A 14,593-nucleotide genomic window follows, 5' to 3' on the forward strand; every position below is an offset into this window, starting at 1 on the left:
TCCACAACATAACATTTAACAACACGTAAACGTGTGAATGTATTTGTGCAAAAGCTCTGAGGCCGTATCCAGACCACTGAGAACTGAGTGTGTGCACAAATAGCAGTTATAATGAAAAATATTTGTAAGTAGTGCTTGGAATCAAGCTTTATTATAGTACCATACCTTATCTAGAAATGTCACGGACTTCACTCCAGCCAGAATGAGGTTCTTCACAACCTCAGCTCCAAGCCCTTTCATCCCCACGATCTGCAGCTTGGAAGCCCTCTGTCTGCAGAGGACGATTTACCGTTATTGTCGTCAACGTACCAGCATCACCACCATCACAACCGTCACCAGCACCACCATTACCACCACCACTACCATCATCACCACCATCGTCACCATCATCACCATCATCACCATCATAACCATCACAACCATCACCATCATCACCACCATCATTAACATCGTCGACAATATCGCCATCACCACCACCATCAACTCTCTCACCTGACCTGGCGATGGCCCGCCACGTAATAAAATATCGTGTGGGAGGAGGATTCTCTGGTCCCTCTCCCCTTCCTCCCCTCCATGCCTCTCGTTCCGTTCCTCTTCCTCCCCCCTCGCCTCTCTCCATCTCTTTTTTTTCGCCTCCTCACTCCTCTTCAATGACGAGCTTCTTCCTCCCTCTGCTGCTGCTGCTTTCACTGCCCCTCTCTCTCTCTCCCTGTGCCATGCCTCTCTCCCTGCCTGCCTCTGTCACTGTCCTCTCGTTTTTTTAAGGATCAGAAGACTCGCTGGATTCGGCAACTTGGTTCCGTTCATCATTTCGTTTTTTTGGGGATTTTTTTATGCTTTGTTTAACGTAACCCCCCCCCCCCTTCTCTTCTTTTCTAGAAGGATTTTTTTCATTTTTTTGGGTTTTCTTCACGGCTCGTGCCGCGCGGCCCCCCCGTGCCGCGAGGCGGAGCGCGTGGGCAGCGCAGCGCAGTACCGGAAGCCCGACCGGGGTTAATTCTCACAGGAGGCAGGGGATTAATTGTGTATGTCTGTGGATGTCTGTACGCATGTATCTGAACACCCGGATAAAATGGGAGGGGTGGGGCTGGGTGGAGAGGGGTGGGAAGTGGCTGGGTGGGGAGGGTGGGGCTGGGTGGGGGGTGGGAGGGGTGGGGCTGGGTGGGGAGGGGCTGGATGGAGAGGGTGGGGAGGGGCTGGGTGGGGAGGGTGGGGCTGGGTGGGGGTGGGAGGGGTGGGGCTGGGTGGGGAGGGGCTGGTCACCCCGTGGTGCCCTTTTAAAACTCAACGTTTAACCTACTCACGCCGGCTTGTGCCCGCCCTCACAGATGGGCATATTTGCTGAATGCACCACGTGGTGCCGCCGTTGACCCTGGCCATTGACCGAGCAACCCAACGTTCCTACCAGCTCCCTCCGCAGGAATGTGTTTCAACAAAGTGCGATCACCACGCGTGTGCATCCACTAAAAAGCGCCATTGTCAAGCCACGCGCAAGCTTCAGCGCTTTAAATTTAAAGACGTCACACGAGACGGGGGGGGGGGGGGTGTGTGAGCCAGCAACCACGCCTGGCCGCCTTTGTCTCTCCCCCCCTCCCCCCCCCCAACCCCAGAGGGACCGGTTACGTCTTTGATGGTGTTGGGTAGGGTGCATCCGTGAGCGGGAATCGAACTCGGGTGTCTGTCGGGCGCCTCTCTTCGGATGTGTTTGGCCGTGAATTGTTTTGTACTTTGTTTTGGCTGCGCGCGAGTCTATGGGTCTCTGTGTGAGTCTGTGATTCTGTCTCTCCGTGTGAGTTGATGGCTCTGTGAGTGTGTGGCTCTCTGTGTGAGTCGATGGCTCTCCGTGTGAGTCTGTCTTTGATTCTGTGGCTCTCAGTGTGAGTCTATGGCTATGAGTCTGTGGCTCTCTGTGTGAGTCGATGGCTCTGTCATTGTGGCTCTCTGCGTGAGTCGATGGCTCTCTGTGTGAGTCGATGGCTCTGTGTGAGTCTATGGCTCTGCGTCTGTGGCTCTCTGTGTGAGTCGATGGCTCTGTGAGTCTGTGGCTCTGTGAGTCAATGGCTCTCCGTGTGAGTCTATGTCTCTGATTCTGTGGCTCTCCATGTGAGTCTGTCTCTGTGATTCTGTGGCTCTCCGTGTGAGTCTATGGCTCTGAGTCTGTGGCTGTGTGAGTCGATGGCTCTCCGTGTGAGTCTATTTCTCTGATTCTGTGGCTCTCCGTGTGAGTCGATGGCTCTGTGATTCTGTGGATCTCTGTGTGAGTCGATGGCTCTCCGTGTGAGTCTATGTCTCTGATTCTGTGACTTTACTGAAAAAAACAGAGAATATGAATAAGCGGTAAGGCTCTGTGTGAACGGACAGAAGTAAGAACATCACAAAACAATGACGTGAACAATTATCGACGGATCCTACTAATGTAGTGTCGTAGTGTATAGTGTAGTGTATAGTGTGTAGTGTATAGTGTAGTGTATATAGTGTGGTGTAGTATATAGTGTATAGTGCAGTATATATAGTGTAGTATATATTGTGTAGTGTAGTGTATAGTGTAGTATATATAGTGTAGTATATATAGTGTGTAGTGTAGTGTATAGTATAGTGTGTACTGTATAGTGTAGTGTATAGTGTAGTATATATAGTGTAGTGTATAGTGCAGTGTAGTATAGTGTAGTATATATAGTGTATAGTAGTGTATAGTGTAGTATATATAGTGTGTAGTGTAGTGTATAGTGTAGTGTATAGTGTAGTGTAGTATATATAGTGTGTAGTGTATAGTATAGTGTAGTATATATAGTGTGTAGTGTATAGTGCGTAGTGTAGTATATATAGTGTAGTATATAGTGTAGTGTATAGTGTAGTGTAGTGTCTAGTGTAGTGTATAGTGTAGTATACATAGTGTAGTATAGTGTGTAGTGTATAGTGTAGTGTATAGTGTAGTGTATAGTGTAGTGTATAGTGTAGTATACATAGTGTAGTATATATAGTGTGTAGTGTAGTGTATAGTGTAGTGTATAGTGTAGTATACATAGTGTAGTATATATAGTGTGTAGTGTAGTGTAAAGTGTAGTGTAGTACACTAGTACAGCACACTGGTGGGTTGGCAAGCCCAGAAACAACATTTGCACTCTGGATACCGTGACATTTCGCCAGTAATCACAACAACCAGCTTCATCAGGCGACAGCCACATTTGTACATTGATTTATTTACACAATCTAACCCGGATGATATCGGTTCGCCGAAAACCAACAGCGTCAAACTATGAAAGTACCGCGGCATCGCGGGAGCGGCCGATGAAACTGGCCGGGTTTGGGAAGAAATAAAAAACCGAGACGCTGACAGGGCGCACGAAGGCTCACGGTGTTGTACGCGCCATCGTGACGCCGCTTGTCGCCCCGATAAAACAATAATACAAACCGCCGGCCGGCACGTGCGGAACTCCCTCTCCGTGCCGGACGTCGTGATGGACCGTGCCGATGTCGCCGCTCGTTGACCCCCGGCCACGCGAGGGCGAATTTAAATTCTCCCCCCACCCCCCTCCCCCTGGCTCCCTGGCACGACGCCCAGTCGCCTCCCGTCCAGCGGCACACCACAAGCTGGGAGAAAGCGCTGGGAGGTGAGAGACCGTCGCGAGTCTAAAATAAAATAACAAAAAACTGCGTCCAGTAACAGAGAGAGCTCTTCGTGTGGTGAGTCTATGGGACTCTGTGTGGTGAGTCTGTGGGTCTCTGTGTGGTGAGTCTGTGGGTATTATTTTGGCAATCGTCATCAGGAGGAGAAACGAGGGGGAAGAAAGCTGCTGAGCAGGCAGCAGGCTGTTTTAAAGTTGGGTGTAGCCCAAGGGTCATAAACAAAGTGGGCACAACTTTACCGAAAGACCCAAAGAAAATAAATTCCTGCAGTCACGAAAGCTTTAGGTCGAGTCTAACTGTTTCTCTGTATATGCACTACACTATACACTACACTATACACTACACTATACACTACTATACACTACACTATACACTACACACTACACTACACTATACACTACACACTTCACTATATACTACACTATACACTACACTACTATATACTACACTATACACTACACTACACACTAAACTACACTATACACTACACTACACACTACACTATACACTACACTATACACTACACTATACACTACACACTACACCATACACTATACACTACACTATTATACACAACACTATACACTACACTATACACTACACTACACACTACTACACACTACACTATACACTACACTACAATATACACTACACTATTATACACTACACTATACATTACACTATACACTACATTATACACTACACTATACACTACACTACACACTACACTATATACTACACTATACACTACACTATACACTACACCTCACACTATACACAAGTATACACTACACTATACACTACACTATACACTACTATACACTACACTACTATACACTGCACTATACACTACACTACTATATACTACACTACACACTTTACACTACACTATACACTACACTACTATACACTACACTATACACTATACTATACACTACACTATACACTACACACTACACTATACACTACACTATACACTACACACTACACTACACACTACACTATACACTACACACTACACCATACACTATACACTACACTATACACTACACCATACACTATACATTACACTATTATACACTACACTATACACTACTACACACTACACTATACACTACACTACACACTACACTATACACTATACACTACACTATTATACACTATACACTACACACTACACCTCACACTATACACTACTATACACTACACTACTATACACTACACTATACACTACACTATACACTGCACAACTATACACTACACTACTATACACTACACTATACACTACACTATACACTACACACACCATACACTACACTATACACTACTACACACTACACTACACTATACACTACACTATACACTACACTACACTCACGTAGCCACGGTCACCCTCCGCGTTTCTCCGCGGTGCCTTGGGGAGCGTGGGGGGATCCTCCCTGCACGCATGTGGGTAGTGGGGGGGTTAGTGGGGGGTTAGTGGGGGGGTGGTGGGGGGGTAGTAGGGGGGTGGTGGAGGGTAGTGGGGGGGTAGTGGGGGGGTAGCGGGGGGGGTGGTGGGGGGGGCACAGCGGCAGGTCGTCACACAGACGACCCCGCGGGCACCGTCGACGTCCGCTGACGCTGACGGCGGTGGCGGTAGAGCAGCAGCAGCAGCGTGGCCACCAGGGCGAGGGACACGGCGAGGATCGCGGCCGGAGCGGCCCAGCTGGCCCGGCCCGCCGCCGCCGCCGCCGCCTTCTCTGCGTGGCCAAACAACGATCCCCCGCATGGCGTCAGTGTGCCGCCGTAGCACGACGACGACGACCGTCGCGACGGCAACCGCCGCAATGACGACACGCGCCAGGCTAGGTGCGCTTTGAGGCGTTGCGGGTTAAGGGAGTGAGATGAAGGGACAGACGGAGACAAAGAATCACCCGTAAAGGCCCTGGCGGACTGTCGGGGCGGGTGCCGTCTGCATGTAAGTGTCTCAGTGTCTGTATGTAAGTGTCTGTATGTAAGTGTCTCAGTGTCTGTATGTAAGTGTCTGTATGTAAGTGTCTGTATATAAGTGTCTCAGTGTCTGTATGGAAGTGTCTGTATGTAAGTGTCTCAGTGTCTGTATGTAAGTGTCTGTATGTAAGTGTCTGTATGTAAGTATATGTATGTAAGTGTCTCAGTGTCTGTATGTAAGTATATGTATGTAAGTGTCTGTATGTAAGTGTCTTAGTGTCTGTATGTAAGTGTTTGTATGTAATTGTCTGTATGTAAGGGTCTTTATGTAAGAGTCTGTATGTAAGTGTCTGTATGTAAGTGTCTAAGTGTCTGTATGTAAGTGTCTGTATGTAAGAGTCTGTATGTAAGTGTCTGTATGTAAGTGTCTAAGTGTCTGTATGTAAGTGTCTTTATGTAAGAGTCTGTATGTAAGTGTCTGTATGTAAGTGTCTAAGTGTTTGTATGTAAGGGTCTGTATGTAAGTGTCTGTATGTAAGTGTCTGTATGTAAGTGTTTGTATGTAAGTGTCTGTATGTAAGTGTCTCAGTGTCTGTTTGTGTCAGTATGTAAGTGTCTGTATGTAAGTGTCTGTATGTAAGTGTCTGTATTTAAGTGTCTCAGTGTCTGTAAGTAAGTGTCTAAGTAAGTGTCTGTATGTAAGTGTCTCTATGTAAGTGTCTGTATATAAGTGTCTGTATGTAAGTGTCTGTATGTTAAGTGTTTGTATGTAAGTGTCTGTATGTAAATATCTCAGTGTCTGTATGTAAGTGTCTGTATGTAAGTGTCTGTATGTAAGTGTCTCAGTGTCTGTATGTAAGTGTGTGTATGTAAGTGTCTGTATGTGTCTGTATGTAAGTGTCTGTATGTAAGTCTCTGTATGTAGGTGGCTGTATGTAAGTGTCTGTAAGTGTCTGTATGTAAGTATCTGTATGTAAGTGTCTGTGTGTAAGTTTCTGTATGTAAGTGTCTGTTTGTAAGTGTCTGTATGTAAGAGTCTGTATGTAAGTGTCTGTATGTAAGTGTCTGTATGTAAGTGTCTTCGTGTCTGTATGTAAGTGTCTGTATGTAAGTGTCTGTATGTAAGTGTCTCAACGTCTGTATGTGTCTGTATGTAAGTGTCTGTATGTAAGTGTCTCAGTGTCTGTATGTAAGTGTCTGTATGTAAGTGTCTCAGTGTCTGTATGTAAGTGTCTGTATGTAAGTATATGTATGTAAGTGTCTCAGTGTCTGTATGTAAGTGTATGTATGTAAGTGTCTGTATGTAAGTGTCTTAGTGTCTGTATGTAAGTGTTTGTATGTAATTGTCTGTATGTAAGTGTCTTTATGTAAGAGTCTGTATGTAAGTGTCTGTATGTAAGTGTCTAAGTGTCTGTATGTAAGTGTCTTTATGTAAGAGTCGGTATGTAAGTGTCTGTATGTAAGTGTCTAAGTGTCTGTATGTAAGTGTCTTTATGTAAGAGTCTGTATGTAAGTGTCTGTATGTAAGTGTCTGTATGTAAGTGTCTGTATGTAAGTGTCTGTATGTTAAGTGTTTGTATGTAAGTGTCTGTATGTAAGTGTCTTCGTGTCTGTATGTAAGTGTCTGTATGTAAGTGTCTGTATGTAAGTGTCTCAGCGTCTGTATGTGTCTGTATGTAAGTGTCTGTATGTAAGTGTCTGTATGTAAGTCTCAGTGTCTGTATGTCAGTGTGTGTTTGTAAGTGTCTGTATGTAAGTATCTCTATGTAAGTGTCTGTATATAAGTGTCTGTATGTAAGTGTCGGTATGTTAAGTGTTTGTATGTAAGTGTCTGTATGTAAATATCTCAGTGTCTGTATGTAAGTGTCTGTATGTAAGTGTCTGTATGTAAGTGTCTCAGTGTCTGTATGTAAGTGTCTGTATCTAAGTGTCTGTATGTGTCTGTATGTAAGTGTCTGTATGTAAGTGTCTGTATGTAAGTCTCTGTATGTAGGTGGCTGTATTTAAGTGTCTGTAAGTGTCTGTATGTAAGTATCTGTATGTAAGTGTCTGTGTGTAAGTTTCTGTATGTAAGTGTCTGTTTGTAAGTGTCTGTATGTAAGTGTCTGTATGTAAGTGTCAGTATGTAAGTGTCTGTATGTAAGTGTCTTCGTGTCTGTATGTAAGTGTCTGTATGTAAGTGTCTGTATGTAAGTGTCTCAGCGTCTGTATGTGTCTGTATGTAAGTGTCTGTATGTAAGTGTCTATGTAAGTGTCTCAGTGTCTTTATGTAAGTGTCTGTATGTAAGTGTCTCAGTGTCTGTATGTAAGTGTCTATATGTAAGTGTCTCAGTGTCTGTATGTAAGTGTCTGTATGTAAGTGTCTGTATGTAAGTGTCTCAGTGTCTGTATGGAAGTGTCTGTATGTAAGTGTCTGTATGTAAGTATCTGTATGTAAATGTCTGTGTGTAAGTGTCTGTATGTAAGTCCGGCAAAACAACCCCCTACCTCCTCGCGGTGCCGGACGGGCAACTCTGTCGTGGACAGTGCTGTGGGGGGAGTTCCAATTTTGATTGGCTCCTCCCCTCATGGCATATGTGTCCACCACAGGGGCTAAACGGGGGCTCTGGACGGGTGCGAGGGGCTGGTAACCCCTCCACCTTCAATTAATTACCACAAAACCACGAATTAAAGTGAAATATGTAACAACTAAGCTTGTGCCGGAGGCCCCGGGGGGCCAGGCGTCTATGACGTCTCCTGGCCAAACCCCAATTGGCGGAGCCAGGAGATTGAATACCTACCCTCGGGGCTACTCCAGAAACAACGAAAAGCCACTACGGGTGGCCACGTGGAATGTTCGAACGCTCACTGCAGAGGAGAGGCTGCCACTCCTCTGTCGGGAGCTGGACCGGTACCGCCTGGATCTATGCGGCATTCAGGAGGTCCGGTGGACCGGCTCTGGCTCCTGCCACCATGAGGGGTGGACAGTCCTCTACTCGGGGCAGCAGACTGCCAAACAACAGGGTGTGGGTCTTCTTTTGAACAAAAGAATGAAGGGGGCGTGGGAGCGTGGCGGTGAGGTGTGGGAAGCTGTAAGCCCTAGGCTACTTTGGGCTCGCCTTCCCATCAACCGGAGGCGAGGAATGGTGGTCGTGGTTACTTATGCCCCCACCGAAGATGAACATCCGTGGAGGGATGCAGGCAAAGCCGATGAGTCAGATGCCTTCTATGACCTCCTGTCACAGGTGCTGGCTAAAGTGGCCCCTCGGGATAGAGTCATCATGTTGGGTGACTTCAATGCCCGAGTTGGTCATGATACTGGCACCTGGTCTGGAGTGATTGGAGGGCATGGGCCAGATCAGCTCAATAACAACGGTAGGAGGCTGCTAGATTTTTGTGCAGCCCATGGGCTTGTAATTACCAACACGCTGTTCCGGCATCGGCGCATCCACACAACATCATGGATGCATGCCGGGTCCAAGCAAGAACATCTGCTGGACTACATAGTGACGGACCAGCGAATGCGAGCCCATGTCCTTGACACCAGGACCTACCGTGGAGCTGATCTGCCCTCTGACCATCGACTAGTCATCTGTAAGATGCGCCTGCCATTCTTCCACTCCGGTGGTGGGTGTACACCCAGGACCCCATTCCAACCTAAAGTGGCCTGGTCTCAGTTATCTGATGAAAGTTGCAAGCGAGAATTTCATCATCGCTTGCGGCTGGGATTGGCATCGTCCCCGACTCCTCCTGATGTCGAGGGTAAATGGGCGAGGTTTAGGACTGTGACTCATGCAGCTGCAATGGCTGCTTTGGGTACGCGGTCCAGACCTCCCCAGACACCCTGGATGACAGAGGAGTTGTTCAGGATGGTTGAGAAAAAGCGACAGGCCCACTGTCATCGGCTACAGAATCCCACGTCAGAGAATGAGGAGGCTTACCGCAGCCTTCGCTCGGAGGTTCGGAGAGCCGTGAGGCGCTGCAAGGATGGGTGGTGGTCGCGGGTTGCTGAGGAGATGGAGTCTGCCTCAGTGGCCCGTGATCACAAATCGCTATTTAACTCCATCAAAAAAGTAACCTGCAGCGCCACACCTATTACCATCATTAGGGGAAAAAACGGTGATCCAATTTCCGACCCCCAGGAACAGGTTCGCAGATTTGCTGAGCATTTTTGTGAGGTCCTGGGGGAGGGAAAATCCCACAGCCAGGAAAACATCGTGGCACAAAGTGAGGATGACCCTGCTGAGGCTGCAGTGCCTCAAATATTGGATGAAGTCACCCCCTGTGAGTGGCTGGCTGAGGTGCCATCTGCTGAGGAAGTATTGAAGGCGATCCGGAGTCTGAGACCAGGAAAGGCAGCGGGCAGAGATGATCTCCCAAGCGAAATGCTGAGGGAGGGTGGCGTTTGTGCACAGACTGCCCTATATGACATCATAACAACAGTCTGGACCACTGGACGGGTTCCGCAGGATTGGAAGGATGCCCTGGTGGTCCCCCTTTTTAAGAAGGGGGACCGCACAGACTGTAACAACTACAGGGGCATCTCACTCCTCAGTGTGCCGGGAAAGGTCCTGGCAAGGATTATTCAGCATCGCCTTGCCAGGCACGCTGAGGAGAGGCTTGCGGAGCCCCAATGCGGTTTCAGGAAAGGGCGGTCCTGCACAGATGCCATATTTTCTGTCCGTCTGCTACAGCAGAGGTGTAGGGAATTCCAACAAGACCTACATCTCTGCTTTATTGACCTGGTCAAGGCCTATGATACCATCAGTAGGCCTGGGCTCTGGGTCGTTCTTCGTGCTTTTGGAGTACCTGACCCTCTGCTCACAATCATTAAGGACCTTCATGATGGTGAGCGGGCCCGGGTAAAACTACGTGGCCGGGAGTCAGAGCCATTCCCTGTACACCTTGGGGTGCGACAGGGATGTCCTCTGGCTCCCACATTATTTAACATCTATTTTGACCACGTAGTTCGTGAAGCCTTCAATAGCTGTACCGGGGGAATCTCCATATGGTACAGATATAATGGGAGGCTAATCGATGCCCGGGTGCGGTCAAGGGATGGCTCCCTATTGCTCAACCACGTTATGTATGCTGATGACTTGGTAATAGCTGCTCAGTCAGAGGAGGAGTTGGAGACGCTGCTGCTGAGACTGGAGCGTGCCACTAAGAGGTGGGGCCTTACCATCAGCCCCACCAAAACTAAGCACCTGCCTGGGTATTTTGTACCATCGGACACTCCACCCCCACAACTCCCAATCGGTGATGGGGCAGTTGTGGAGAGAGTGGATAGTTTCCCATACCTGGGCAGTGTGCTTATGACTGGCTCCAGTTTAACAGCAGAGGTCTCACTCCGAATCAGTCGAGCGGCAATATCTTTTCATCGGTTGCGTAACGCTGTGTGGAAGCTACCTGGTCTGTCGCTCCGCACTAAGCTTCAGGTCTTCTCGGCCACGGTCATTCCCTCCCTTCTCTACGCTTGCGAAACGTGGACCCCCCTAATGGAACATCTTCGCCGGTTAGAAACATTTAGGCTGACCTGCCTACGATCCATCCTGGGTTTAACCAGACTGGATTGTGTGAGGAGCTCACAAATCCTTGAAAGATCTGGGCAGGGTCCCATCGGTGAGCTCCTCCGGCAGGCAAGGCTGCGATGGCTGGGTCATGTAGCCCGCATGCCCAGCCACCGCATGCCGAAACAGCTTTTGTTTGGCCGGATTGAGGGGGCTAAGCGGGCGCGGCACGGGCTAGAGAAGAGATGGAGTGATGTGGTACAGGAGGACGTGGAGCTGAGTGGACTTGCCGATGACTGGTACCAGCGGTGTCAAGATCGGCCTCTGTGGAGGAGGCTCGTGAAGGATGCTACTGGGCAGTTGGAGGCAGTCGCCCTCCAACAACAACGGAGGGCGGAGGAGCGACGCTCACAACAGCGAGCGGAGCGCCGGGTGGCTAAAGCACAGCAGGTTGGCACAGTAGGGGGCACAGGTGGTGCATCAGCCAGTCATCTCAGTCAGTCGACCCGTGGCACCTGGGTCTGCCCCGTGACCTCCTGCCAGCGGGCGTTCGACACTTCACGTGGCCTCAGGGTGCACATAGCCTGGCACAAGCGTCGTGGTGACGTCACCGCCATTTAGTGGCGAATGGCGGTTGTTGTTGTTGTATGTAAGTGTCTGTATGTAAGTCTCAGTGTCTGTATGTCAGTGTGTGTTTGTAAGTGTCTGTATGTAAGTATCTCTATGTAAGTGTCTGTATATAAGTGTCTGTATGTAAGTGTCGGTATGTTAAGTGTTTGTATGTAAGTGTCTGTATGTAAATATCTCAGTGTCTGTATGTAAGTGTCTGTATGTAAGTGTCTGTATGTAAGTGTCTCAGTGTCTGTATGTAAGTGTCTGTATCTAAGTGTCTGTATGTGTCTGTATGTAAGTGTCTGTATGTAAGTGTCTGTATGTAAGTCTCTGTATGTAGGTGGCTGTATTTAAGTGTCTGTAAGTGTCTGTATGTAAGTATCTGTATGTAAGTGTCTGTGTGTAAGTTTCTGTATGTAAGTGTCTGTTTGTAAGTGTCTGTATGTAAGTGTCTGTATGTAAGTGTCAGTATGTAAGTGTCTGTATGTAAGTGTCTTCGTGTCTGTATGTAAGTGTCTGTATGTAAGTGTCTGTATGTAAGTGTCTCAGCGTCTGTATGTGTCTGTATGTAAGTGTCTGTATGTAAGTGTCTCAGTGTCTGTATGTAAGTGTCTGTATGTAAGCGTCTGTATGTAAGTGTCTATGTAAGTGTCTCAGTGTCTTTATGTAAGTGTCTGTATGTAAGTGTCTCAGTGTCTGTATGTAAGTGTCTATATGTAAGTGTCTCAGTGTCTGTATGTAAGTGTCTGTATGTAAGTGTCTGTATGTAAGTGTCTGTATGTAAGTGTCTCAGTGTCTGTATGGAAGTGTCTGTATGTAAGTGTCTCAGTGTCTGTATGTAAGTGTCTGTATGTAAGTGTCTGTATGTAAGTATATGTATGTAAGTGTCTCAGTGTCTGTATGTAAGTGTATGTATGTAAGTGTCTGTATGTAAGTGTGTTAGTGTCTGTATGTAAGTGTTTGTATGTAATTGTCTGTATGTAAGTGTCTTTATGTAAGAGTCTGTATGTAAGTGTCTGTATGTAAGTGTCTAAGTGTCTGTATGTAAGTGTCTTTATGTAAGAGTCTGTATGTAAGTGTCTGTATGTAAGTGTCTAAGTGTCTGTATGTAAGTGTCTGTATGTAAGTGTCTTTATGTAAGAGTCTGTATGTAAGTGTCTGTATGTACGTGTCTCAGTGTCTGTTTGTGTCAGTATGTAAGTGTCTGTATTCATAATAAAGGTTTTTGGGTTAGATCGCGTTTATTTATAAATGTGTCGTAACCCTCCACCACCCGACACGGCCAATCAGCAAAAAAAAGTGTCACGTTGACAAAAGACAAATAATTCACTACTTCAGCCCACCGGTGTGTTGAAGAGTTAATCCACATTTACAGTTTGAGTATGTAAGTGTCTATGTAAGTGTCTGTATGTAAGTGCCTGTATGTAAGTGTTTGTATGTAAGTGTGTGTAAGTGTCTGTATGTAAGTGTCTGTATGTAAGTGTCTCAGTATCTGTATGTAAATGTCTTTATGTAAGTGTCTGTATGTAAGTGTCTGTATGTAAGTGTCTGTATGTAAGTCTCAGTGTCTGTATGTCAGTGTGTGTTTGTAAGTGTCTGTATGTAAGTGTCTGTATGTAAGTGTTTGTATTTAAGTGTCTCAGTGTCTGTAAGTAAGTGTCTAAGTAAGTGTCTGTATGTAAGTGTTTCTATGTAAGTGTCTGTATATAAGTGTCTGTATGTAAGTGTCTGTATGTCAAGTGTTTGTATGTAAGTGTCTGTATGTAAATATCTCAGTGTCTGTATGTAAGTGTCTGTATGTAAGTGTCTGTATGTGAGTGTCTCAGTGTCTGTATGTAAGTGTCTGTATCTAAGTGTCTGTATGTGTCTGTATGTAAGTGTCTGTATGTAAGTGTCTGTATGTAAGTCTCTGTATGTAGGTGGCTGTATTTAAGTGTCTGTAAGTGTCTGTATGTAAGTATCTGTATGTAAGTGTCTGTGTGTAAGTTTCTGTATGTAAGTGTCTGTTTGTAAGTGTCTGTATGTAAGTGTCTGTATGTAAGTGTCAGTATGTAAGTGTCTGTATGTAAGTGTCTTCGTGTCTGTATGTAAGTGTCTGTATGTAAGTGTCTGTATGTAAGTGTCTCAGCGTCTGTATGTGTCTGTATGTAAGTGTCTGTATGTAAGTGTCTCAGTGTCTGTATGTAAGTGTCTGTATGTAAGCATCTGTATGTAAGTGTCTATGTAAGTGTCTCAGTGTCTTTATGTAAGTGTCTGTATGTAAGTGTCTCAGTGTCTGTATGTAAGTGTCTCAGTGTCTGTATGTAAGTGTCTGTATGTAAGTGTCTCAGTGTCTGTATGTAAGTGTCTGTATGTAAGTGTCTGTATGTAAGTGTCTGTATGTAAGTGTCTCAGTGTCTGTATGGAAGTGTCTGTATGTAAGTGTCTCAGTGTCTGTATGTAAGTGTCTGTATGTAAGTGTCTGTATGTAAGTATATGTATGTAAGTGTCTCGGTATCTGTATGTAAGTGTATGTAAGCGTCTGTATGTAAGTGTCTATGTAGGTGTCTCAGTGTCTGTATGTAAGTGTCTGTATGTAAGTGTCTGTATGTAAGTGTCTTAGTGTCTGTATGTAAGTGTCTGTATGTAATTATCTGTATGTAAGTGTCTTTATGTAAGAGTCTGTATGTAAGTGTCTGTATGTAAGTGTCTAAGTGTCTGTATGTAAGTGTCTTTATGTAAGAGTCTGTATGTAAGTGTCTGTATGTAAGTGTCTAAGTGTCTGTATGTAAGGGTCTGTATGTAAGTGTCTCTATGTAAGTGTCTGTATGTAAGTGTCTGTATGTACGTGTTTGTATGTAAGTGTCTGTATGTAAGTGTCTCAGTGTCTGTTTGTGTCAGTATGCAAGTGTCTGTATGTAAGTGTCTATGTAAGTGTCTGTATGTAAGTGCCT

General features: G+C 46.1%; 1 protein-coding gene across 4 annotated transcripts in view; it reads right to left on the bottom strand.

Annotated features, from left to right (window-relative positions):
• Positions 1 to 3,180: 3,180 nt before the first annotated feature.
• The window catches only part of LOC142910659 (uncharacterized), a 247,819-nt gene continuing 236,406 nt past the window's right edge, over positions 3,181 to 14,593 (bottom strand). For all 4 annotated transcript variants that reach the window (XM_076060023.1, XM_076060022.1, XM_076060020.1 and 1 more), the window contains one exon: positions 3,181 to 5,369. In XM_076060023.1, coding sequence (XP_075916138.1) covers positions 5,093 to 5,369 — 277 coding nt within the window. In that variant the 3' untranslated portion in view covers positions 3,181 to 5,092. The remainder of the gene's footprint in view (positions 5,370 to 14,593) is intronic.

The sequence above is a fragment of the Petromyzon marinus genome, unplaced genomic scaffold (assembly GCF_048934315.1).
Source record: "Petromyzon marinus isolate PM22_M1 ecotype Great Lakes invasive population unplaced genomic scaffold, UKy_Petmar_22M1.pri1.0 PM_G_Scaffold_15, whole genome shotgun sequence".
Taxonomy (NCBI): Eukaryota; Metazoa; Chordata; class Hyperoartia; order Petromyzontiformes; family Petromyzontidae; genus Petromyzon; species Petromyzon marinus.